Here is a 27,259-nt window from a genome sequence, read left to right on the forward strand (position 1 = left end):
CCTAGCTGAAACAGGAAATGAAATAAGGTTTTGAAAATCAATGCTGGCTTAATTCCATGCATCACTTGGCAAACTTTCATGGCTCATACTGGGATACTTGAACAGAACAGAGCCATTGTTAATGTTATTAGTAACACGTGTGCTTTTTCCTGCTATAAAAAAAGAATATGAAATACCTGAAAGCATCTAAAACACAAAATGAGCAGCAGGAAATACAACGATGTTTGATCTTAAAGATATTACACAGTACTGGAAACATTTGGTCTGCCGTTGCAAATGCACCATGGACATACAACATATGTGAGCATGAAGTTGGATGGAGACATGCTGCCCGAGAGAGGGGAGCTGTCAATCAAACACTCAGCCTCCCAGTCTTCAGAAGAGGTCTAATCAGCCAGTAAGTGTGTACCACAGCTATGCAGGTCTTATACATTTGTTACCATGGACTTGTAATTATTTCTCAAAATAAAAGCACATGGCACCATCTTGTGGTTATATTTTGTTACTTCACATCATTAGTATCACATCCAACCAGCTATGAAATCTCAAAAGTAAAGATAACCCAAAATAAACCCCCACATTTTTCAAAATAAAACTGTGTTGTGATAAATAATGCAATACACAACAATCCGTTTGAACCGATATTTAATATTGAGACATGGGGCAACAGCCATTTTTACAGCACAATTTGCATAATTTATCAATACCTCCTGTGTACAATCACAAAACCATGACAGTAGATTTTTTTTCTGTGTGAAAAACCATACAGGTTTTACAAGCATAATCTTTGTACAGTCAGCATACATCATCAATAACTTTAATAGGTTTTCTTCATAATTTCCCCCTCTATAAGTCTATTTTTCTTCTATATCTTTCTCTACCTCATTCAGATTTTTTTCTTCAACAATATCTGGACACAAAAATAGTATGAACCACCAACAAAACATGCAACATCCAGTGTGAGCACATTTAAATTCTCCTGCAACTGCTTGAGTTGTTAAGATAGACTTCTGTGTAGATAGACTCTGGTAAACCTTAAGTGTTTGGTGTAAAGGGTCGAGTAAATCTGGGTCCCTATAGACAGACGTAAGGTTGTTTCTCAGTCCATCCACTGTACATTGATCGAGAGAAAAACAACTTCCCTTTTACTTCTATGATCATCACACACACCCTTTTTTATCTGCTAAAAGACCTATTGCTCCCCAAACCCCAGTATAAAAAGCTATGTATTTACAAGGTTGGAACTAGAGAGATAGCATGTGTCTGTGTCTGTGCGTGTGTGTGTGTGTGTGTGTGTGCGTGCGTGTGTGTGTGAGAGCGTGTAATTCTTTGTGTATTACGAGAGATTTTAAAGTCAATATTTTTAGACAGACAACACTTAAAAGAAGAGATATGCATTAGAGCCAATGGCATGCATGGACTTGGCATGAAGATGCTACACACAAGCACATGGGTATAAAAATAAGAAAAACAAAAAAAAACACACACTGACCATAAAACGACTCATTTCAGGTATAAAGTCCATTGATTAAAATGTTGTCTTTTTTGGTGATTTCTCATACACATACTGGAAAATTAAACTATTCAATGCGGGAATGCATAAAAAGATGGGAATCATTTGAATAGACATGTTGTTGCTTTTTCTTATCGTAAACTATGTGAAATTTAGGATCCATGCATGTTAATTTTCGTATGTGAGAGTGTGTTAGTGAAAGTTGGTTCTCTGAGTTTTAGGCCGTCTTAACCTTGTAAACAAGCACTACGTTGTGTAGAAAAACAAAATACCTCAACTTATTTTTATGTACACCTATGTACTGTAAACAAATATAATACAACATATGAATTAGTCTCACAGGCAATAAATAAAGTTTCATATAGCAATAAAAAAAATAAAATTTTAAACTAAACTAAATCATATTGATGCAATAAAATAGTTCATGGAGGACATTAAAACACAACAGTGCAAAAGAAAAATCAATACAAATGTTTTCTCTCCGCTGACATTTCTGGCAAGTCAAGATGCAGTTACCACCTTTTTACAGTAGATGTTGAATAGATACCGCTCCGATATTAACTTTCACTGCTAAGTTGGACTAAAAATGCTGAATGAACCAGCTGTCCTGCCTCTTGACCCCTGTATAAGTACACACAATGACCTTTTCCAAGACATAATGGACAGAGTAGACTTTTAAAGACACAACATTGAGTGGTAATATCAAGACAACACATATATGACAAAAAGCTGGGAGAAACATCAACATGCTTCTGGAATAGCATTGATGTATCTGAGAATGGTAATAGTGCTTTTTCATGGATGGTTTCTGGCACATTTGTCTTTTGTTCGCTATAATATCTCCTGATTTTGTCATAGCTTTTACTTTAACTCTCTACTTCCTCCCCCTGGAAAGACAAAATCTCTTGCTGTCTCATTTTTTAGCAGGATGATGATGTCAGTTTTACAATCTAAGCAGAAAAAAGTGCAAAATACCACAAAAGCGTGCATTGTTGAGGTGGCTGCTCCAAAAAGCAGGACTGATATAAGACTCGTAATGTGCCTGGATCTCACAACAAAAAAAAGAAATATTTAAATCTCATATGGTAAAGGTATCACATTCTAAGGGGCATCATGGGTAAATAAAACCTCTATGTCTCATCAAGACTCGATTGTCTATGATAAAGATATCTATATATCTATATATGTTATAATTACTTTCCAGCTATGACCCTTCACTATTTACAAAGTGAACCTTAGAGGTGATTTTCTTTTGTGCAGAACATGTGACACTGCACACCAAATAGATAGACTCACAATATATAGTGTCCAATTTGATATATATATCAATATTGATCATTATCAAACAATAATTGTCATTTCATAGAACTGAGTTTACATTTAAGGAGAGAAAAGATTGGGTCCAAAGTGAACAAGGAGATGTTTTTGTTAATAAATTCATGCTTGCTGAGATTTCTTTTTTCGAACTGGAATGCTAGGTAGTGTGTTATAAAATATACTATGTTGCCTTCCCAGGATAGATTTGTAAGTACTTAATTAATTGAGGAGAAGACAAATGATAGAACTCAACGCTAATATTATAATACAAAAATAAATATGAGGTCTCCGTAGCGGAGTCTGTAATATTTCATTCCCAAAATGCTTTGTAAATGAATAAAACTCTGCGCTCATAATAAAGCAATGAGGAAAATCTTTCATGGATAAAACATCTAAATAAATAAATTAGAATCCACAAGTGTGTCCATTCCCTGTAGAATTAAAATGTCTCTTCTGTGTGAATGAGTGTGCAAATGTGTTAATAATTGTGTGTGTGTGTGTGTGTGTGTGTGTTGTGAATTAAAGTGTGTAATACCTGGTTGATTCCGCGCTTGACCTCTGAACTCAGCACCTGTGTTCTCCTCAGCCCTGGCCACACTAACTGTACACTGTGTACGTCCTGTAAACTTGTGTTAATTTCCTGTAAACGCATTACTACTTCCTCCTAACTTCCTGCATGACAGAAATCATCATCAGAACGAACATAAGCGTCTTCAAAAACTCTGAGCCCTGAAAGAAAGATTAAAGAAATACATATTTTGCCCCCTCCCGTACCCAAACCACCCTCTCCCCTACCAAATAAGACTGGATCAGTGTTACAGATGATGAACCTAAGTGTCCCCAGATGACAGAAACCTCTTCTTTCCCTCTCAAGCTTATTTCTTTTCAGATTGAGTCTCCTTCTATGAGTGGATCTGGGCGGTGCTGGTGAGAAGCTTGTGCCAGCTCACCACTCGCTTGCGTAGGTCGACTTTGTCCAGCCACACATAGGCCTCCCCTATCAGGGTCTTCTTTACAAACTTTCCACCATTGGACACCAGGAACAGCTGGTGTGAAAAGAACAGAAAGCAGTATGTCACAATTGTTGATTTAAAGGAATCAACCAGGTTTAACAAGAGATTTATGTATGCAGGAATAGAATTTTTAGGTGGAGGGTGGTGGTGTGGCCTTGACCAACTGCCACTTTGCTTGTTTGAAAGCCATGATGTCTCTCTCTCATTGGTGGGCCAAATTCTCTGGGCGGACAAAGTGGAGAAAGGGGAGGTAACCTTGCTCCTTATGACCTCATAAGGAGCAAGATTCCAGATCGGCCCATCTGAGCTTTCATTTTCTCAAAGGCGGAGCAGGATACCCAGGGCTCAGTTTGCACCTATCGCCATTTCTAGCCACTGGGGGACCATAGGCAGGCTGGGGGAACGCATATTAATGTTAAAAAACCTCATAAAGTAATTTTCATGCCATGGGACCTTTAAAATATGTAGCTCTCATCCTGTTGTGTGTGCGCTTGTGTTACAGATTACCTGTAGAGAGTGTCCAGCGGGGTTCATACAGAAGCGGAAAGTTTCGTTAAAAGATGGCTCCCGGTCATGACGACACACTCTGGTCTTCTTCTTGATGATCCTTTTCTGGGTGGCGATGTTCACCACATAGAGCTTCACATAAAGATCTGTGGTCACACACACACACACACACACACACACACACACACACACACACACACACACACACACACACACACACACACACACACACACATACACACACACACACACACACACACACACACACACACACACACACACCAATGTAAAGCTGATGCTGAGGGGCATTTTATACACGAGATACATTATTTTTTGTGCCATTTTTCTATTTTGTATGTTGTCTATGCATAAATTCAACACACTGTCAAATCTATGTGGATATTTTTGCTAGTATAGTTTTTTTGTAATGTTAAAAATAAAACAAAATAAAAGCACTTAAACCCAAATCAAACCCTTTTTATATTGAATTATGCAAACACACAACCTACACCCAGGCACTTATGTCCATCTCACTTATACCCATGGAGGGAAACACTAGTGATCTAATTTGCAATTGCGCCTATACAGACAAAATGTGTCAAAAAGTACATTTAATACATTTTATGTTCAAGTATGTAGTTTAAGGTTCTGGTCATCAATATAGGAGTGGGGTGGAGTTTTTTTCTGAAGCCAGTAAAAAGAGGGCAATACGAGAGCTGTAACTTCTCTAAGACTTGGCATGTTTGTGTAAAGAATGTAAAGAAGAAACTCAACATACCAGCTTTAGAAATAGTCACTGATGCACATAGCCAACAATAAAGTGTTAATGCTACATATACTGTGCTTTTTACAAACTTTCAATGGAAATAAACTATTGTGTGCCAATCCAATCTGGAAGGAAATATAAATCAAACAAGTGGCAGTCAGCTTGGATATTAGGATGTAAATATTACAAGAAAAGGCGGAAAGCTGCGCTCTATTGAGGGAAAAGAAGTCTGATTTTGCTGTGTACACCAGAAACACGTCTGTCCAGTGTCAGGGTCAAGTTAGGGTTCACATGTAATCTAAATAATGTTGTATATACTGTAGATAACACTGGTTAAATAACACAGTACACCCTGTGACTAAGGGTGATGCTGGTTTTCTAAGCCAGTTACTGTAACTGGCTTGTTACAGTAATAAAAAAATTTCATCCTGGGTGTTAACTAAATGTGGCCATCTGGGCATGGCTTGGAAATAGTTATAGTAATATTATATTATACAATATAATGTATATGTGCATACCTTGCACATATACAGTATATTGCAGACAAGGTTAAGTAAATGTCTAATGCAGCTTTCCAAGGGAAGGTTGGCTGGAAAACACTATCACAACACCTGTGGTTCTTTTTTAGAAAAACTGGGATGTCAGATGCCTGTCTTTCTAAACAGTGTTTGCTGTGTGGGCCCCCCAGCTGTCAAATATTAAAATGATGAAAATGATATATATCACATATAATTGTCTTTGAATGCTGTGAAGAGACTTAGAAAAGTCTTGACATAAGTGGTGAACATAAGTGAAAATAACCAACTAGAGGGTAATAAAGTAAGTCCTGCATGATAAGTTATTTTTTTAATGACTTCATCAAAGTTATTTTTTAGTGTGTATGTAAGCATAAATGGGAAGCTGTTTTATGTTACCAGGCAGGTGGTCTGGAGTCTTGAACTTGTAGGTGATGTTGCGACATTGAAGAATCTCAAGGACCAGTTGCTCACCCTCCGTCTTAATCTCCTTCTTCAGAGCAATCTTTATCTCCCCCATTACCTGGGACTTACCTGAATACACACACACACACACACACACACACACACACACACACACACACACACACACACACACACCAATTGAATCAGCTAGGCACAGTGAAACGCAGTACATACTACATGCTACTCTGTTCTCTTCTGCGTGTGACTGCCCTCCACTGGACACTAAGTGTACTCTCATGATGAATGATATCAAACATGGCCTGCAAGCAATCACATTTATTTGTTTAACAAGTATGGGGAGAAGTTATGATGAGCTCTGCCTGACTTCTGGTTGCCTTGGAAACTTAATGGAAATGACAGTTTTTAAAGCTGGGTCAACAAGACCTTGGCAAACGGTACGGGTAGCCTCTGTGTGTGTGTGTGTGTGTGTGTGTGTGTGTGTGTGTGTGTGTGTGTGTGTGTGTGTGTGTGTGTGTGTGTGTGTGCGTGTTTATATGCGTCTTTATTCCTAGGAGAGGGAGACACATTGACACAAAAAGACTGAGGGAACAGAGAGGAGATGATAAAGAGATGAAGACGCCATGCGGATTAGAACAAATGTGTTATTATGTTCCGTGTGTGTATTAAGCTTCGGTCTCACACGTTGTTGTAAATGTAAAAGTCAGATAACAAACCTCTTTCTAGCTTTTATAGGTCATCTTTGCACAAGCAAATGCAAAATCAGCAAGGATGGATTAAACCTGTAAATTAATTAGTTAATAGGTCTATGGATAATGTAAATACTTGCAATGGAAACAGTTAAGACAAAATACAAAAAAAAAAAAAAAAACATGTTACAATAAACAACCAAAGACAAAAGAGGGGAAAAAAGAAACAGTTAACATTCTATCAATTAATTTGTAATTTAATTTCACTACATTTACTATTTCTTGAGGCTGGACATCTGAATGCAAATACTGTACCGGATAGTGGTAAAAGTTGAGATTGCTTTGTTAGAATTCAACAGTTTGAAACTTTTCAAACTTATACATTCAAATCACGATCAGCTATTCAGCCCTAAAATGGTAAAAATGCATTTACAGTATTAGTGTAAATGTTTTTAATACTACAAGGCATCAAGACAAACAAGTATGAATGTACACACACACACACACACACACACACATACATGTAATGTATCTCTAACCTTCAGTGTCACCATGTCCCATTGATGATTTCATCACGTCTGTGCCGTTTGGGATCTTTCCACTAACGAGAGGGGGGAAAAATTAGTATAATCTATTGCTCTGTATATCTTCTGGACAGGTATCTGGGCGTAGTGAAAGTAGTAGTTAAGCATACATTTATTGCACATCGAAAAGGTGGAACTGAGGCTTTTTAAGATAAAAGTACTGAATAAGCTGACTCACAGTCGGGGCACTTGGAAGATGGCACTGTCCACCTCGTTTGTCTCTCCTTCTTCGTCCAATAGGCTGTAGGCGCTGCCACTCAGGCCGCTGTCCAATGAGGCTGCTGTGACCGGGGCATCACTGGATCTGTAGCTCGACCGAGCTGTGCAGAGATACGACCACACCCATCACGACAAAGAGACAGGAAGAAAAATTGCACCTCTGCCGGATCCAAGATTGTAAAAACTAGGGCCAAGAAGCATTAGTTAATATCTGCAGCAACTGAAATCCATCATAATCAACTTAATACTTTTTTTTTTAGTTTGGCAGTCAAAAGGGAAGTGTTATTTATAGCACAAAAGACTGGATTGTAATGAATAGCACACAAACACTGTGGATCAGCAAGAAGCTTATGGACAAACTGTACTTCGAATCATTCTCCCAGACAAAGACAAGACAGTAAAACTCACATATAAAGCTTTAACATGAAACAGACAAATAAATCCAGAGAAACATCACATATAAATGCTTATGCAAAAGTAGACCAAACAAGAGGCACGTAGACCCTACTGACATTGTTAGTCATCTATATGAACTATTAATAATCACCTAATATCTCAATCTCAGCATTACTTTAGTTTAAAAATCAAATTACATGAGTATAGTTTAAGTTTAAATGATGTTTTTGAATGTACTTTTTTTAATAAATGTTTAAAAAAAAAACTGTTTACATGCAATATATTTGAGATGTTATTCTTTATGACATAAATGTTTAAATGTCAACATTGTATTCTCAAACAGCGGATCAGGCAGTGTGAGTATGAATGATGTGAGATGCGTGGATGTGGTGCAGAACAGAATCCATGCCGACACGTTTATTCTTTAGGCCACTCAACACGTCATTGATGGATTGCTACAGCTCACTAATACCAGTTCAATGAAGCAATTGGGGAGTCGTGACGCAGCAGAGGTGTCAGTGGCACAGTGTTAACTCTCAGTGAATCATTTTAAGACATTCATTTCCTGGTATTAGTAAACTGTGTTGGTGGCCGGTAAGAAAGCGTGTCTCGCTGCATGAATCTCTGGTGATGTGGCTGAGTGCAACTTTCTCTCTGTTTCTCCCTTCCTATCTCTCTAATTAGCTTGTAAGACTCCCCTCTCTCTCTTTCTGCAGGTGTGCGTTAGTAGCATCACATCCTCTCTTTCTTTCACTCTCTCTCTCTCTCTTTCCTTGCTCCATCTGTGCTTCAGTCACACGACAGAGAGGAGACTCTTGGGCAAACTCTCACCTCCGGTCCTCTGCGGCCTCTCTTCTGACACGGCTTTCCTGAGGGTCAGGTGTCTGCCGTCTGCTCTGCTCCCTTTGGCCGACACAGCCGCTGGCAGGGCAGGTAGCCAATCAGACTGGGCTCTCTGAATGGTGAGCACGCCCACTACGCTGTGTCTCTGGTACCTCAGTGAGAGGTGGCCTCTTTGGCCTGGATGTGTTTGTTTTCGCAGGCGTAGGTCAGGTGTCAGGGGGTCAACGGCAGGAAACAAAGGTCATGGGGTCGAAGTTTAAGATGGCAGGAGGGAGGAGCGAGATGGAGATTCAGAGAGTGGTTTATCTTCACCAAGGCAACCAGCTTCACTGTCAATCACATGCAGCCACAGTGTGCAGTGCACATTCGCCCCTCCTGCATGTCACTAGGAGGCGGGGTTGTGCAGCATCTACTGGGGTGCATTGTGAGTCCGATAGTTGTTCAAACAAAAAAGGGGGTTAGCGGACTTCATGCACAGCCATCTCAGTGGAGGAGCTTCAGAAAAAGCTGGTCGTTGTTTGTTAAAGAAAAGGAAATAAAAAAATAAGAACTCAAAAATGAAAACTACTAAGAGAGGTTGATGATATTTTGGGGAGGGGGTGGGATTGCAACTTTCTTCTGTTTTCCTGCTTGGATCAATAAATCAGAGCGAACTCTGCTCCATTAACTGAACCAACGTTTATTATTTGCTAGTCTTGTCATGTGAAAGAGCTGGAGATGTTGCTGTGCTCTGACAGAAATTGACAGATTTGCTGATTTGTTCCTTCAGAATATGTTGTGCAACTCTGATGTCTCCATTTCAGATTTGACATTTTTTCCATACTGTCATCCTTAGTAAATTATGAATGTATTTACATTCTATTCAAACATCTTCAGCCAAGGTAAAAGTAATTATTTCTGTTTAACTTCATATTGAAGTAGCATTAGAGAATAAGATTTAGCCTATAGCATGTTTACTTTTTTTAAATGGTAATTTTAAGTAGTTAGAACTGGCCTTCAATAAGCAACCATTGCGCCTCTTTGGCTTCATTGAAAACGGGTCAAACTCAGGAAGGTCAAAGACAGGTACAGGTGAGCTGCTGGCTCTACACACTTGTGAGTACATACAGAAGAGAAGCGGTGAGAGGTTGACACACTGTGAATACAACGGGGGAAAGGACCAGAGGGTGTAAAGGGTGAGGGAAACCAAGACTAGATAAGGAAGACGGTACAGAAGGTAGAACAGATGAGTGCGAGGAGGCCATGCTGCGTAGGCTTTATTTGCGTCTTGGTTTACTTGGTTGGAGGCGTTGAGGCGGCTGCTGCTGTGACTGCTGTGGGGCATCGCCCGTTGCTATGGCAGCGCCTCCGCCGCTTCCAGTGCTGCTGTCCTGATGGTGTTGCCGTGCGGCACTTTTGCTGGTGCGTGAAGCGCCGTGCGAGCGAGAGTGTTGGCTGTGTCCGTGGCTTTGGCTTTGGCTTTGGCTCTGGCCCTCGGACGGGGAAGGCTTCGATGTGCCAGGACTACTGTGAGATTTCTCGATAGTGGGCACCTGCGTGTCTAAAACAACCAAATTCACCAAATTACCAAAAAAGCTATTTTCTACTTTAGAGAACTTAGAGGCTGTTACCTTTTGTGTACCACCTGTGGTGAATAAGTAGCTGGCTAGTGAGAAACTTAATTTAGCCAACATGGTAACTGCCTTATATAAGTCTATGATCTTCAAGCATCCTCATTAAATTTGATGGTTATTTTTCTAAATTTGGGGAGCATTCAAAGCCTTCCACAGTCATGTTGCCCTCTGTATTAGAAGAAAGATAGAGGGAAGCTAAGGCTAGGCCTCTGAGCTGGATGGCATCATGGCAACCAAGAAAACAGACCATGAGAAAGCAAAAAGCATGAAGCTGAAGCTATGATGGGTGTGCAAAATTGGGCATAGGAAGGTGCTGGTAGAAAGAAAAGACTGTGAGAGAGAAACAGAGGTAGACACAGAGATAGTGGGGAGAAACAGACGAGAGAAGCAGTGGCAAAAAGAGAGCACAGAGTAAGAGAAGTGTGAAGAAGAAAGAGAAACAGAATACAAGAAGAGAAGAGGGAAACAGAAATAGCAGTAGCAGCAGAGTACAGACGGTTGTAACGGGGTGACGGTGATAAAGTCAAGCAAGTGAGGCAATTTCATCATGTCCTACCCTTGGCTGGATCTGGAAAGATCCCATGGCTTCGGCTCTTGATGACAGATGATTTTGGGGAATCCTGATTGTCATGTGCGGAGCCAGTGGTTTTAGGGGAGGAGTGCTGTGAGGAGGCTTTAGAGGAAGTGTGTCGGCCCTGGCCTGAGTGGGAGCGCCGGTGATGGTCCCCCTCGCTCTGCTCCTTCAGGAGAAGCCACCGCGGGACGTTGTCCAGCTGGGCTGTGTTGGACAGGTCAATAAGGACCTGGGCACAAACACAGCAGTTTAATAGGCATATGCATAAAAATGTATTGGTGGTACACCACTCAAGTGAATGTCAAAACGGTTTACCTCTCCTAAGAAATCATTAGAGGAGCACTTGTCGTAGTCCCACACGCTCACCTCCAGGGTCTTCTTCCTCAGCTGATACACACGCACAGATGTAAAGTTAGTTTTTAGTGAGTAACAATCTTGGCTGAGTGCATAAGAAAATAGCAAAATAAACCTTAAAGAAAAAAACATATGATCTGGGCTTAAAGTGGGACCAGACATTCATCAGCCTAAAAAAACCCAGACAACACAACACAGATTTACTGTGACTGATATGGGTCCAGTGAATCTAAAATGGGATCTAAAGTGATATAATTAAATCCCAATGGCATATCCATCTGCTCTACTAAAACCAATAGCCACAATGCTAGTCATCATGCCAGCAGAGAAAAGACAATATCATCATTTTAACATGGAAGTTGGCACATTGTGAGTTCTCTTGTTTGTGCCTTTTAGAGTTATGGAAAGTATATTACACAACATTTAAGTTAATATGGCCCAGGTCTGTGCCATTGAATGTGTGCAGCTATGCTTGTGAGAAATGTGTGCATGATGACATACTTGCTCCAGGTGGATGTTTTTATAGATGACAGTCTGGTTCCACTCGGGGTTGAGACTCTTGCCTGCGTGTTTGGACCTCCTCTTGTTTTCAGCACTGGCGGGGGAACATATCACAACAAGATACACATGGTCACAGAGATGCAAAAGCCCCAGAGGATAGTGGGCCACCACAATGCAGTAAGCACAATATATTGGGCACAATTTGACAGTAGAAGGGAAAGCATGAATGTGATGCACATTGTTTGGACGGTAACAATGTATGGGCCTACGTGCATGGACGGCAGGGTATGATGTCAGGGCCTGCTGCAAAAAAGTCCATTTTGGTGTCCATCAAGTCATTTAGTCTAATGAAATTTGAATGTCCCAAAACAAGTAAAAATGTATGTCAGAATGGAAAGACAGTTTGACTTACTTCTGATTAAATTCTTGTTTTTTTTGTTAAGTGCCAATAACTCAATCAGGTAAATAATTCTGCTGATAAATTAATTACAAATCAAAAAATCTGTCAATTTGCATATGAAACAATAGCATTATCTGACTTATTATTTCACCTGTTTTGAGTGAAGAAAAAAACAATTTACATCACAGCAAACTCACTGAAATCAAATTAATGACTTGTTAAGATGGATGTTTTTTTTGCAGTGTGTAGGGTTTTATTTAAGATTGTAGGATATGAGTATGTCTGTAAGAGTTAGGGAAAGACAAGAACGGTCTACTGTATATTGGAAAATAATGGGATGAATAAGGACTGCAGAGCAAAATAATGGGAGTGTGTATTGAATGTGGCGGGGCATCAAGGGTACAGTACGATGTCAGGGCACGATGTAGGACATTACTGAAGGATTTTAATCACAAAACAGGGACAAACTAAAGGGTGTCAGGTTCAATGTTAGGATTTCAAATTACAATGGTTAGGAACACAAACAGACCATCTACCAGGAACACACAACAGTTAGCTGGGAAAAGGTGAATTTTCAGCACAGGAGAATATAGGTTTATTAATGGTGTGTTAAGGAGATGGGTAGATGTTAATATTTAGGGTTTCAACTCCTCCAAAATGCAGTGCTAAGCCTAAAGGTGAGTGGAACATCATGAGAATATGGGGACCGTGGAAAAGGCACAATTTAAGGGAGTTAGTGGAACTGAACAAACTGATTTGTATCAATAAGCTGCCGATCAGTTAGAAAACAATTTGGACGTTTTGTTACCTTCACCAACTGACAACCAAACAGAACCAAAGTACCAAAGTGGTCAAGTCACATACCTGGCATTCTGGACAACCATGACCTGACTGAGAGGGTCCAGCATGCATTAAATATAGAGAACAACATACAGAAACAATAGTCAGTGGTAGGGTGAGGGGTCAAAGACTGTCTGTGGACTGTGAGTGTGTATGTGGGAAGGGGACATCGCTGTAGATTTGGGTTTGGTGTGTGATTTATTAAGTGTGTGTTTGGGAAGGGGGCATGAGCAGGGGACTGCGGTGTGCTGCAGCGGTGGATTGAATTTGTGCTTTAGTGTCTCATGACTTGTGTTGAGAGGGCTTTCATGTGATGTGACGCATCCATTGGCAACCGTAGTGAAGATCTGCTGCTCATGAAACAGCTGTGGACAGCTGATACATGGCAAATCCATCAAAATAAATGCTTTTATTCTTCTGTCCTCTGTGTTATTCAACTTAGTATTGATCATTGCTCTGAATTAAGAATATCTACTGAAGGACAAAGGCAACCATATCTTTTAGTGGTTTGTTTACACCGTCTCCAATGTGAAACTGATTTCCATTTACAGATTTCTTCTACCTTTCTTTACATTGTAATTTGCTAAACGTCTTAATCCGTACAGGTAGGAAATAAACACACAAGCAAATACGTCTGTACGATATCCGTGTACGTTCACGCAGCCTGGAGAAGCCTCATTCCAGCTTTATACACATTGTCATGTAAACGTACAGTACGTTCACCACATCACAACTTTTGTATCCCTCTTTCCTGGATGCTATGTATTAAACTACAGTATATAAGCACCTGTTTCACTGCAGCAGCTCCACGTGGTTGCCAGAAGATCTGTAATGCAACTGAATAGCCTCTGTATGGATTGCAGTCGGTACTGATAGCTGTGAGCAAGTAGACACACATGTAGCATATACACGAGTATTTGCACACATGTGCTTAAGTGTGCATGTTTCCGTAACCACTTTCAGTAGGGCGGCTGAAGGGCTTGTGGGTACCACTCTCCCAGTCCCTTTAGCATAACCCTAACCCTGGCTTAAACCCACAGTGGTGTTTGCATCTGCACGTGTCGAACAGGAGGTCTGTGAGAGTGGCGGCTGCAAAGCCCACAGCTGTACACTATTGCTTTAATCTGAAACGATCACAGGAAAAAACACTCTCTCTGGGGACCTCAAACAGCAGAGAAGGCGGGAGAGTCAATTACAATACAGCGCAATCACAGTGAGAAAGGGAGCCCTGGATTTATGAGAGAGTGTGGATCGTATTGCAAGTAAATATGAGAGCTATTGATTCTGACTGCACTCACACCTACAGTAGAACTCCCATCAACGGGGGCAACATCAACACAGGAACAAAAGCAACTTCATATCTTTTACATAATGTTTATGTCATTCAGCAGCGATAAGGGGCTTATATCACATAACACTAGTGGAACTACATTCTAAAACACATCTGATGGACTTGATGTGCAGTGTATAGGTGCTATGGACTTGATACCAAAGAAAGGTAATGTGCTGCACATTGAAAGATGTCATGGTAAGCCAAAATCAATTGTAAATCGATTTTAAAATGAAAGGAAATTAGGTTTGAGCTTAACAAAGTGGCTGCCTTTGAAGCCTGGATGTCAATGGGGATATCTAAGCAGGTATATCTCTCAAATTCCTTCTCTAAAAGCGGCTGATAAAAAAAAGGCAGTGCAATAAAAACAGCATCTTAAACATCTCATCACTCTAAATCAACAAAATCAGTACAGCTAAAACATTTTTCTCGTTTTGTATCATTTATCGTTAACTGACCTTGGTCCCCTTCTCAACTACTTAAGGTGTGCTTGTAGGTCCCAAGCCTTTGACTCACCCTCTCCCTGGTAGGAGATACACTTTAACGAACGGGTCAGAGTAGCCATTGTTGTCCCGCGGGGCAAGGTTTCTAGCCTTCAGGACGTGAACGATCAAGTTGCCAAGCTGCTTGTCGTAGTGGATTTGAAGCTGCAAAAACAAACACATTGGAATGAATTACAATGGATTCAAATGCATTTGGTGCAAGAAACAATGTAAGAAAACAATAGCAAAAATAGTTTTAAGAAAATGCTGAAAGACACAGTGATCACGTTATATACTCTTACATCTAAACTTTTAAACTTAAACATTACAGAGTTCATCCTTTTTATTTCACAGACCTCTATCTCTCCAGAGATGGGGTGGGACTGGGTCTTCATTCCCTCTGCAGTCTGTTAGAAATAAAAGCACCATGCTTAGATACCGCTAGCAGGAATCTGTAGGTGGATACTTTGTGATTACTGGTGGGTGTACTGCACATACTGTACAGTACGTACCGTACTGCGCTGTGCTTTATGCAGTGCTTGAGGCTAAACAAGTTAAGTTCTTCGAAATTGATGCATCTGTTTTAATATTCATTTTAGATAATTTACAAGTGGTTAACTCTTACATTGTATTCCATACTGACAATTCTTTGCTAAATGTTATATTGATGAGAAATGAGGAGCTACCTAATGTTATAGATGTATGTACAGTAATGTAGATTTTATTAAACTTAGTGTAAACAAAATGTTTCCTAAATTGTAATTAGAAACTGGGAAAACAAGATGCAGAAAGCATTTTGTCCAGCAATCTATCATGACATTGCACTTCAGAGATGTTCTTTAATGCGTGACCAACACTATCAACTCTTAAAAATGATAAGATAAATCTATTCTAAGCTGAACGTGACAAAGAAACCCTCCCCAGACTCGCCTTGCTGCTGTGGCGTTTCTTGCTGACGGAGGGTGATCCTGGCTGAGCGGGGCTGGAGGTCGCCGAGGTTGTGGGGGGCAGACCGGAGGAAGAGGTGGAGGTGGGAGCCTGCTGCTGGGACACCTTCTGCAGCTCAGCCGCCAGCTGTTTGGGGTCAACACCTGGAGACCTGGGAGGTCTGTCACCTAGAAGGGGTCACACCCATAGGCATAATTTAATAAAACAAAACTGGCCAGTGAAACCCACCCCAAAAAAACTATTATAATTTCCTTTACATAAATAAAGACATTTGCATCATAACTTGATGCAGAAAAAGGCACAACTTGTTGCAGAACAATTCACCAGAATGCAGAAAATGAAGTGTTTGATATGCTCAAAATTTCAATTTTGCTCAAAAGTGGAGATCTCATCCCTCCCAATGTTGTACCCAAACTAACTAACATCATTATGAAAAGGCACCCACAGGAAGAGGGCGACATAAATCACAAATAGACAACTTGAAGTTGGAAATCAAGGCTTTAAACTGTGGTGGCTCTTTTGAGAACAATCCAATGTTCCCAGTGTGGTTCAGACAGAAATAAGGAAGTAGGCCACAAGTAATGCACGGCTGAATTTGAGAAAAGAGAGAATTGAAGATGAAAGCAATATGCCAAGAGAGTCAGAAAATGGCAAGAGACAAAAGTTAATTGGGAAATACTGTGAAGGCAGGGCCATTGTTGGGGAAAGCAAAGTGGAAAGCAGCGATCGCATGTTGGGGTGTGAGTTCTAGGAATACTGTAGCTCACCTTTGCCGTGCTCTTGAAAATCCAGGTGGTCAGAACCGTCAGAGTCAGCCAGCATGTTGAGATCACTGAAAGATGAGAATATAATGTGACATATGATTCTGAAAATTAAAACTCAACAAATAGGTTAAAGGAAAACTGAACATGATATAGTAGATCAAGATAAAGAAAATAGGACTGATTAGTTATAAACTTAATCAGTGCGGGCAGAGTTAGAAATCACGACTTTTAAATATTTATATGAATGGATTATTTCTTCAGGGAGACGAAAAGGTAGAAAATGTTAAAACAAAAAAAAAAGAGTGATGATTGGATTAGGAAGATGATGGATCAAAGTCATGATTAGAATACAAGGAAGAAAATAAAGGAATAGAAATAACAGAAGGATGAGTATGGCGTTCTAAAAATAGAAAGCAGGAGAGAACGACAGAAAGTGACAAAGGTTATACTTACAGTCTGACACACACTTCTGCTTCATTGCACGGCTGCCCGACGAGCCCTTGTACCTCTTCATAGGTTTTCCCCGTCAGAAGAACACCATTCCACTCCAGGACTTGCATTCCTTTACACAATAACACATTTGCAAACACAAGAAAACAATCAAAAATACAGTTATACTTAAAGAATGCTTGTAGATAAAAACATTTTACCTCAAACCAAAACCAAATCAAAGCATTTAAGTGAGTAGTTCTTTAAATGTTAAAGAGATCAATTCATTCTAAAAAAAATAAATTCATGTTGACTCAAATAAGTGACCAGATCAGGGTCTAACATCCATCCTTTGATTAAATTCACGGTGAAAAAACAAGCTTTGATTCTTGCACTCAAACAACATCAGACTGCAAGCCAAAACTGGAGCAATAAAAGCTGGTGACAGCCTAAACAGCACCTGTGTGACAAAGCTGCTCATGGCGCACTCAGGCACAGAACTGGGTTAAAATCAACTTGGAAATGGATTCATGTTATTTTAGCTATAAAACTATAATTTGCAGGACAACATTTCAAACATGATGTATTATGGCAAGGAAAGAACACAAAATCAAGCGATGACAAACGTCTCATAGTGGGAACTGACCATTCATTTGTATTTAATACAGCAGTAAAAGCTCATATGAATCCACACAGCACAGCAAACCCACGGCATCTGCCCAAAACACACCCTGCACACTGGCAGGACTTACACGGATTGAAACAGCTCATCAGGAGGGTCCGTTTGCGACGATACTCTCGAGCTGCATGTGTGAGTGACAGGGAAGCTACTATAGTTTCACCATATTATTCATCAAATTGGTCACACAATTGTTTGCATGGGTGTTGCAGTTTGCACACATTCAAAGAAACAAGCATGTATTTGTACACTTAAGAGTCCCCCTGTGACACTAAAAAGCCTCTACTCCAGTTCAATCTGACAACATTTCTCCATAATCACACCACGGAGGGTGAGGCACCGTGGTCCTACTGGCAGGACCAAAGTACTTTGAGCCATTCTGCTCAGAGTTGTATGTCTGCTGTTATCATGGTTGAGTTCTCCTCGCAGCTAACAACACCACAAATGCATCTTGACTCTTGGACTGAAGAATCACCAACAGCTTCAGCCTATAGCATATTGACTTCTTTCTGTACATAGAATGACTAGTTTAGAAAGGGCTAGACAATGATGGCTGAGACAGTGTAAGGTAACAGTAATAGGTAGCAAAATATTATAGCAAAAAACAGGGCAGAAATTGTCAGAAAGCAGTTGAAAGAAACAGTATTGCTGCATTCATGTGCTGTAAGAATAATTGGGAAAAATTAGTTTCCGACTGGGAAAATTTAGGTGGCGTCATATTACGCGGTTACATGGCGAACGAATTATTTATTAATTCACCTATTGCATATACTGTACATTTTTTGCTCACATGTAATGTATGTGTTCTGATTGTTGCAAGGTCCATGTAGAGTGACGTAAGAGAGACTAGAAAATAGCATTAACCCTGATAACAAGTCAGGTAAATATTATATATTTTTGTGGTTTTAGGGAATTTAATGTTACTAGTGCAGTAAGAAATTCTGGACAAAATCACTAATATAGCGCTTCAAAATGGAAATAATTAATTATATTAAAGCGTTGTTTAAATGCTCTGAGCAATAAAATACAACACATATTTTTAGTGTCCATGTTTTTTTCCACATTATGACTTAAAGCTCATGAACAGCCTGAAGTCGGAAGAACGACTTCCCAACTCGGAAAATGGGACCATCCAAGGAGCACGTGAATGCAGCATAAAATACCATAACACACCATCTCAGATCAATTAAGAGTTTGGGAAATTAGGCAGCTTGCTGAATCCTCTGCCTTTGGACTTATCCAATTAAAGCTAGTTGTTTCATGATTTAAAAAATACGTACCAAATAACGTGTAGACAAAAAAAGAAGTCTCTTGGTATTAATTTTATTTAAAATTTGACCTGAAGTCATTAATACTCTTCAAGTGATAAAGAACAAATTAACTTATTCATTTTTTTTAAATATTTGTTCTGTATTGATTTTTAGACATGCTAGCAGTGTGGCTCTAGGAATGGAACAGATTGTTGAAATATGCTACAGTTATACAAGGTCCCAAGAGAAGAAATTCTAATAAGTTTGGGGATCATCAGACTGTTCATCTAGCACCATCATGTCAACATCTTTAATTTGTAAGACCTGCGGACAGACAAACTATAGTAATAGCATTCCGTCAGACTCAGGTTTACTTTGTGTTTAGGCTAATTAGCAAATGGCACATGTTAATATGTTAACATGCTCGATTAAGAAGATGCACATAGTGCACATAACACCTGCTAAACATCAGCATGTTAGTACTGTCATTGTAAGCATTTTATCATGCTGATTTTAGCATTTAGCTCAAGGCACTATTATAGTGCCTCACAGAGTTGCTAGCATGGGTATAGACTCTCATCAAGCTACATTGGGGATCTTGTAACTCCCACTATGTTGTAAAGAGCTCCAATATTTACACTACTGCTCCCGACTGTATTTGTTTTGTTTGTGTTCTTTCATTAAGCAGTTTCCACTGAAAACTTTTTAGACCGTCTAAAAAAGTGGAGAGAGAAAAACATAGAAGACAAACAAGCAATGTAATAGCATAAAAAAGGAAACGGAAGGAGACACAAACAAGAACAGAAAGTGCGAAAGGAATTGCCCACGCCTACCCTACACACACCACACAACATCGAACAAAGCATACCATACATTCACCAGTGTGGCATCTTCAAAAAGGCGCAGGGCACATCTTTAACAATTGTCCGACACCCTCAATGTGGCTCAACACAGCAATAAAGGGGACACTGAGCAGACAGATGGACTGGGAGGGTGACAGGGTTAACTGTTCCCAGACGCCATGTGAAATCAATATCAGCTCATGAAATGTGTTCCTGGTAATATACCACACAGCAATTTATCCTGAGATGGTGTCAGTGAGAAGTGTGTAAGGGTGAAATCACAGGTCATATATATATATATATATATATATATATATATATATATATATATATATATATATATATACATACATACATATATACATACATACACTCACTCATAGCTATCAGTATATACATACACATATCTATAGATAGATATATACATATATAAACATATATATGTGGGTTAGTGTACAATGGTTACTTGGTGACTTAGTGAAACTGCTAACTGTAGCTGTTTCAAGCTACTGTATATGAAATAGAAGTATAAAGGAAATAGTCTGGCACATAACCCCTTGTAAAACCCAAATGTGATGTTCTTAAACTTCGTTTTTTTTTATGAATTAAACAAAGGATATATTCCATGTTAATCAGTGAGCTTTAGAGGTGCTGGCAGGTAGATTTTGTTATGTTACATTTGAACAGAGCCAGGCTAGCTTTCCACTGTTTACAGTCTGTGCTAAGCTAAACTAACCGGCTGCTGGCAGCAAGTAGTTTCATATTTACCCTACAGACATACAGTGGTATCAATCCTTGTATCCTAGATTTTTTTTTTTTGCACAAGGGGAAGTTTAATTTAGTAGAAGAGCTTACCTTCGAGAATCTTTCCTGTTTGTTCTGCAGCTCCTCCAGGTAGGACTTTGGCAACATAGGCTCCAATGTCTCCATTACTGCCTGGGACCTCTTTTCCTCCAACCACACGGATACCCAGACCATTTCCTGTTTAGGACCAAATACAAAGACTGGTGAGTAGCATTATTAATTAGTCTATAGTCTCACTGGCATTTAACATTGACTCTTTGTGTCCACACACCCATGCAGACTCACAAACAAAGAAAGAAGGTATAAATGGACACAAATATACTGCCCTCCAAAGCCATAATACAGTAACTAGTAATCTACATTCAATCCTATAACTATGGACTGTAAATAAGTTTATTTTCTTTAAAATAAAACTTGTTCAAACGGAACACATTTTCCCAAAGGTATTTAGGTATTATGTTGGTTATATGGCAGCTATACTTGGTAAGCCTAAACAGACATGCAATTACAACCTTTGTTACTCAGTTATTCAACGATTTTTCTCAATTTAACCACTTCTGTAGTTATTGCTCTCTGCCTTTGTAGAACAATAGACAACAGCATACATGCCATCCCACTATTGATTATCCACAAATCACATATGGATCAATCATGTCCCTCCACAGGTCACACATCACCTACACAGAAGCAGAGCCTCCTTCATTTTACAGTATTTAATATGGTTATGGAAGAAAGAACAAAATGACTGAGGCAAAATGACTCAGTTCAGCACTGGGTCCTCATAAACAAAATGCTTCCTTTGTGGGCTGAATGTTAATTGTGTAATATAATCCTGAGTGTGAGGGATACGCCATTTTGAGCATGGCAATGACTGATGAGCGTGGAAAAGAGCCAAATCAAAAGGGAAGCCAGGAAATGAAATGTCTGCTTGCTTTGAGCCTGGAGAAATGACATGATGGAACGTAATGGCAGGGAAATTGACTCACCACTTTGTTGAGATCTGGCATGAATATCAAGTAAATAGGACGTACACTAGTCACGGTCTGTAAAGCTAATGGGATGTTATGATCCATATTGTGTACATAATTTATTTGTCCTCATCCTTTTTGAAAAAATTTGAATCTATTTTATAATTAGTCCAATTCAATAAAGGAAAAAAATATGTATGCTGTGAACATGCATATTTGATGCAGTCAGTAAGCAATGGGGTCAATAAAATATAATGCGTGCATCACAGTCAATAACACATTCACTTGTAATACTGCTCTTAGAATGCTGCGGTTATTATTAAATGAAATATATTTGTGGTAACTTACCTGAGACACTGCGGTCTTTGGGATCCCTCTGTAGTTTGACCCTGAGGTGAGGGAAGGGGTAGTATGGGCCTTTTCCCTGTGGCCCATACATATTGGTGAGATGTCATGTATGTACAAGGTAAATGGGAAACTGTTAAGTATAGAAGCTTTGCAACATAGACATACAGTATATGCTGCATTTAAGTACCTGCAGTTAACATGTGAGCGTACATATCACATATAAATTCCCAGGTGATTGATTGTGAGGGCATGCATTTCATTACTGCTTGGACTTGGTATACAGTACATGACAGAAGTTTACTACAGTGTCTGAATGTGACGATAGGTGTGTGTTGTGTGGGTGTTTTTCCTGTTTCACCTGTCTCTTCTCTTGTCCATTCTCTGACCGTCCGTCTCTAGGTTTGTCAAACCAGTCTGTCTCCTCTCGTCTAAGGTGGTAGGCTTCAGATATAAAAACAAGCACTACTTCAGAACCAAATGAGACATTTTCTTCTAACTATATAGGATGGGCTTCATCAGTTCATATAAAGGTGATTACATGCCATTTAGCAGAATTCAATTCATCAAAGGCTATACTAGTTTGTGGTTGGGATAAAAATGTGAGTAAAACAAGGGCCTGAGAAGGATTTGATTAATTATTTCACTTTCTTGTGAAAAGAGGAAAGGAAGCCAAGCAAGACAACATTTTTCACAGGTTTTGTTAAATGAGCAGAAAAAAATGCAGTTTGAGAATTAATAAAAACAGTATTAGTACAGTATGTATAGCAGCATAATCTAAACCTATAGTATGGTAATTATTCATGAATGTAAATGTTGGGTATGCACATATTTCACATTATTTTTAACTCCAATTGTTAAAAGTGTATCAGTACAGTATAAACATATGTTTGCAATGCAAAGTCATTAAAATTTGTTTAAAGTTGCAAAGTAAAGTGGTATTCATTTGCAACTTTACAAGTGTCTAAAACCTCCCCAACATGTTGGTCATCATTTTGTGGTGCAGGTTAATGTCTTAATAGTTAATGGATAACTAGAGAACTGAACTAATACTCTACCATTGGTTGCATCGTCTCTGTTCAAAGCCATCAGGGAATCACTTAGTGCTGGAATCAAGGCAAATGGGTTTACATTGCGAAATGATGGGATCCATATGAATTCATTAACAAGTAGTTATGCTGCATTGAAGACAACTGAACTCAGAATTGGGATATTTAAAGGTTTAAACCAGAAAAATAAACAACGGTACCTCTATTAGAATCTGAACCTACTAAAATGGCTTTTACCAAGCAAAACAGCAATAAACTGAGATTTACCCAAATGTTATGTTCTTGCTTAAAACAATAATTTTCTTTCCTGTTGGAATAAGACACTGTGCAGCACATTTTACAAAAAGCGGGGTCCTCTTAGTGATGGCAGTTCAGAATAATGTTTGCTTTCAGTAAGTGTAGAGAAAAATAAATGAAAGTGAATATTTGCCCAGCAAATGATCATTTAAATAGTCTATTTTACATAATTGCTTTTTATCAGATTGCTTACGGTTTTAAAATAAAATATACAGAAAAGGCAGTAAGACCTTTAGAAAGTGCAGCATAAAAAAACAGAAGGTTAAATAAATGTATTCCATGCAACATAAAGTCACTGATGTATTACAATACAGTACATGCAAGCAATCATCACGACAAGACATGCATGGTAAAGTTTCATATTTATTACACACATAAGTGTTGCAATCAAATATCATGCATTTGCAAAAATATGACAGTATCCTGCTTTAATCTATTTTCTTGTAATGTCATAATGTTTTGATCTTGCCTATAGTTTGATATCATATATTAATCCACAAATATATTTATACACCTAAATATGATGATGAAATACACCATTATCCACTATCCACATTACACATCAAATATTGTAGAATTCAAAATAGAATCCATGGACCATTAGCTGTGTTATCAAAGTATTCTTTTATTTTGAAAAGTAATTGTAAAAGAACTGATTGATTCAACTGACAGAATACTGTATCATTTATGTAAAATTTGCAAGCAGGGGAGGCACTTTTGCAGTGTATTATTTGTGGGGGAAAAAAGCTTTCAAAATCGGTTTTGAAAGATGATTCTGTATTATGGCTCAAGCCTTGTATGCTTAACAAGCAGGATTTGAAAGACTATGAAAGTTAAGTGTTGAAAAAACTCAGATTACACTTTAAATAAAATGCAGACTGCCACAATGTAGCTGTACCAGAAAAGGCTATTTTCATCAACCATTCGTACGTATAGTTACAAAAAGTAATGCACTGGAGTTTGTATGTGTACCACATATTTATTACTGTATGCAGCACAATGGCTGTTGATGAGTGTGAAATGCCGTGTAGGGAGGTAGCTGGGGAGGATGGTCATAAAACATAGGGATTTCACCCAGGAAACGGGTATTTGTGTCCCGGGTTGTACAACATAAGGGGAGCAGTATTTTAACAAAACACAATTTTTTTCTAATCTTAACTAGTCTTTTTGGGGCCTAAACGTGCATGACAATCACCTTCTCTCGGCTAAACTTAACTGCAACGACCGCTAAAAGGACCAGACCCTCACAGTACTCTGTAGCCAGCTCACAGTAACCTTTTCTCTGCAAAATTTAACTGTAAAGACCGCTAAATTGAATTGTCATGTGACAGGTCGTCACGTGACGACCGGCGCTCGCCGTAATTTCGTAGTATATCATACAAATTGTTGTGCATACATTTTTGTACGATACCACACAAACCCATTAATACGAATGAGTTGAACAGAAAGTTAGATTGTGTCATGCAGTGAACTAATATGGAAACATGTTACACAATATTTGGAATGCTGACAGAAACATAGTGCATGCATGAAGATACATTCTAGCACACCCTATTAGGCAAAGAGCAAAATGTACAAAAGGCATGCATGCACACCAGATCTCAACTGACTGACCAAAAGAAAAAGAGGATACATTCACCAAAGTTAAGGTTAGACACATGCAGACTTTGAATAAACACACAACAGCTAAATATTACAAAATAGAACTAAATGCAAGCGAGACAACCCATAACCAGACATTCTCAAGGATGAAACATTAAGTAGGAAAAGAGTGACAATGTGACAAGCCTGTTTTTTACCTTCACTATCTGACATGGTGCCCTGCAGGTCATCCAGCAGCACATAACCCCTACCCCTGGTTGGCTCTTCCCTGATATGTTGCGGCTGCTGGGAGTCCTGCAAGGACAGGCAGGAACCAAACTGATCCCTTGAATCAGCTGAAATGGGTGGCAGAGGTCCTGCTGATGCACGGGCCATGCCCATAGGCTGCCCAACTGGGCTCAATGGACTCTCTTCCTCTGAGTTCTGGGCCACTATGGGTATTCGGCCACGGCCACTTTGCACAATGGGGAGGCTGGTGGGTTTGGTGCGACCAGATGGGGTTTGATAGCTTGGTACATCTACAGATGTTTCACCATCCCCTTTAAGTCTCAGTGAAGAGCTGGATGGATCTCTTTTGATAGACAAGTCCAGGCCATAGCAAGATGTGGGCCTGGATGAGGGTCTTGAGCGACTACCACTAGGATAGGCAGAGTCCAAACCTAAGCTCTGGCCCAAGTTTAGCGACCCAGCCAAGTTGGCACCCAAGGTGGATCCCAGGTATTTTTGTTGCTCTGCAATATTCTTACGAAGACCGAAGGTAATCTCATCTTGCGAGAGCCGGCTGGATCTCACCGATGCACTGGTAGTCCCAAGATAGCTGGTATAGTCTGTCTCCAAACCTCTGTTATCTGTCATAGAGGAATACTTGGAAGAGATCTTAGGATCTAACAATGGAGCCTTATGTTTTTGGTACAGCATGGATGCTGGGAGATTTTTAGCCGCCTGTTTCTCTAGAGTAAGTCGACTGATGCTGTACTTGTCTGACTTTGGATAGTTTCTTTGGGAGTAACTAGATATGCTAGTGCTTGGGGTATAGTAGTGCTGGGAGAGGCCTGTCAGTTGTTCTAAGTTTTCTGTCCCACCCGTACTTCTCCTAAACTCTTGCTTGAGCTGCTGCTTCAGGAGTTTTAGTTCGTAGGGTTCCTCCATTGTATCGTCTTCATCAGGGGTCTTTCCAAAAGTATGGAGTCTCGAGGTGGATCCCAGATAGTCAGTAGACCCGAGATCTGCAGCACTTCTACGCAGCAGCTTCTCTGCCTTGGCCAGCTCCCTCTCAGCCAGACTGTAAGATGAAGACAGACCTGTGGAGCCCTTAGCCAGTTCTGCAGCATCTTCCAGCAACATGTAACTCCGAGGTGTATGGTGATCTACATCTGTGTAATAAGAATCAGAGACAGCTGCCATGGGGCTACGTGCTATACTTCCCACCTCCAAGGCTCTGAGGTCAAGGTGGTTGCCATATTTGTCATAAGTGACTCCCAGGTAAGCTGATGATGTGGGATCAGGCTGGCGGCTAATTACTTCATATTTAGTTGCATCAAGCTCTGAGAGGAGAGCTGCTTGTCTGGCAGCTTTCTGCTGCAACAGGAGCATCTGGTGGTAACTTTGCTGCTGGGCGCTAGTGAGCGAGGGGACAGAGGAGTAGAGGGAGTGAGATTGGTAGGACTGGGGAGTCTGGTACAGAGACTGCTGGTATTGGTTTTGATTGTATTGGTACTGGGAGTATTTTCCATACTCGTGCTTGGTTTCAGGTGGGACAAAGTCATCCAATTCTGACTGAGGAGCTGTCCTGGGACGTTCAAGACCATGACCTTCAATCTCCTCATCTTCTCCACTTCCACGCCCACCTCTTGTCTCTCGGATGTTACTAACCTCACTGTCTGACATGTAGTCTCTGTCCTCGGCAACACTCTGTAAATATGCCCTTTCCCTCTTTTCTCTCTCCTTCAGTAGCACATCCTTTCTACGATTAATGCCCATCTCCAAATACCTAAGCTTGGCATCAATCTCTTTTTCCTCTTCATCTAACTCTGCTTGTCTTTTGCGCAGCTTAGATGACTCACGCTCCACCAGATCTAGCTCACGATCAATGTCTTGTAAGATCTTGGCACGTGCCATGTTGGAATTGCGGCACATTCTTCGACGGGCCGAACCAGTGCTGTATGCTGTCTGGCCACTCGTTGTTGTCTCTTCCTCTGACGGTGGATTGGGGAGAGTCCTCTTCACTTTCTTTTGAGTGCCTGTTGGTGTGCCACCCGAGTCTTGAAAAAAAAAAAAAAAAAAAAAAATTATATAAAAAAAAAAAAATTTTTTTAAAAAAAAAAAAAAAAATAACTTTTTAAAAATATCTTTTGTTCACCTTTTGTGCCTTCCAGTGAGACATGTACTACTGTCCATAAATAT

General features: G+C 39.7%; 1 protein-coding gene across 12 annotated transcripts in view; it reads right to left on the reverse strand.

Moving 5' to 3' along the window:
- Positions 1-628: 628 nt before the first annotated feature.
- Positions 629-27,259, reverse strand: part of pcloa (piccolo presynaptic cytomatrix protein a) — a 59,478-nt gene continuing 32,847 nt past the window's right edge. For 2 of the 12 annotated variants that reach the window (XM_039792184.1, XM_039792193.1), the window contains exons 7-27: positions 25,054-27,120; positions 22,967-23,014; positions 22,270-22,352; positions 21,912-21,987; positions 20,647-20,772; positions 17,045-17,153; positions 16,595-16,659; positions 15,810-15,994; positions 15,236-15,286; positions 14,914-15,044; positions 13,092-13,118; positions 11,828-11,921; positions 11,288-11,359; positions 10,955-11,201; positions 10,062-10,325; positions 8,774-8,962; positions 7,506-7,647; positions 7,283-7,344; positions 6,031-6,165; positions 4,351-4,496; positions 629-3,876 (exon numbers count right to left, since the gene is read on the reverse strand). In XM_039792184.1, coding sequence (XP_039648118.1) covers positions 3,733-3,876; positions 4,351-4,496; positions 6,031-6,165; positions 7,283-7,344; positions 7,506-7,647; positions 8,774-8,962; positions 10,062-10,325; positions 10,955-11,201; positions 11,288-11,359; positions 11,828-11,921; positions 13,092-13,118; positions 14,914-15,044; positions 15,236-15,286; positions 15,810-15,994; positions 16,595-16,659; positions 17,045-17,153; positions 20,647-20,772; positions 21,912-21,987; positions 22,270-22,352; positions 22,967-23,014; positions 25,054-27,120 — 4,463 coding nt within the window. In that variant the 3' untranslated portion in view covers positions 629-3,732. The other 10 variants (XM_039792186.1, XM_039792194.1, XM_039792185.1 and 7 more) reach the window with 9 other exon arrangements.

Source organism: Perca fluviatilis, chromosome 23 (assembly GCF_010015445.1).
Source record: "Perca fluviatilis chromosome 23, GENO_Pfluv_1.0, whole genome shotgun sequence".
Taxonomy (NCBI): Eukaryota; Metazoa; Chordata; class Actinopteri; order Perciformes; family Percidae; genus Perca; species Perca fluviatilis.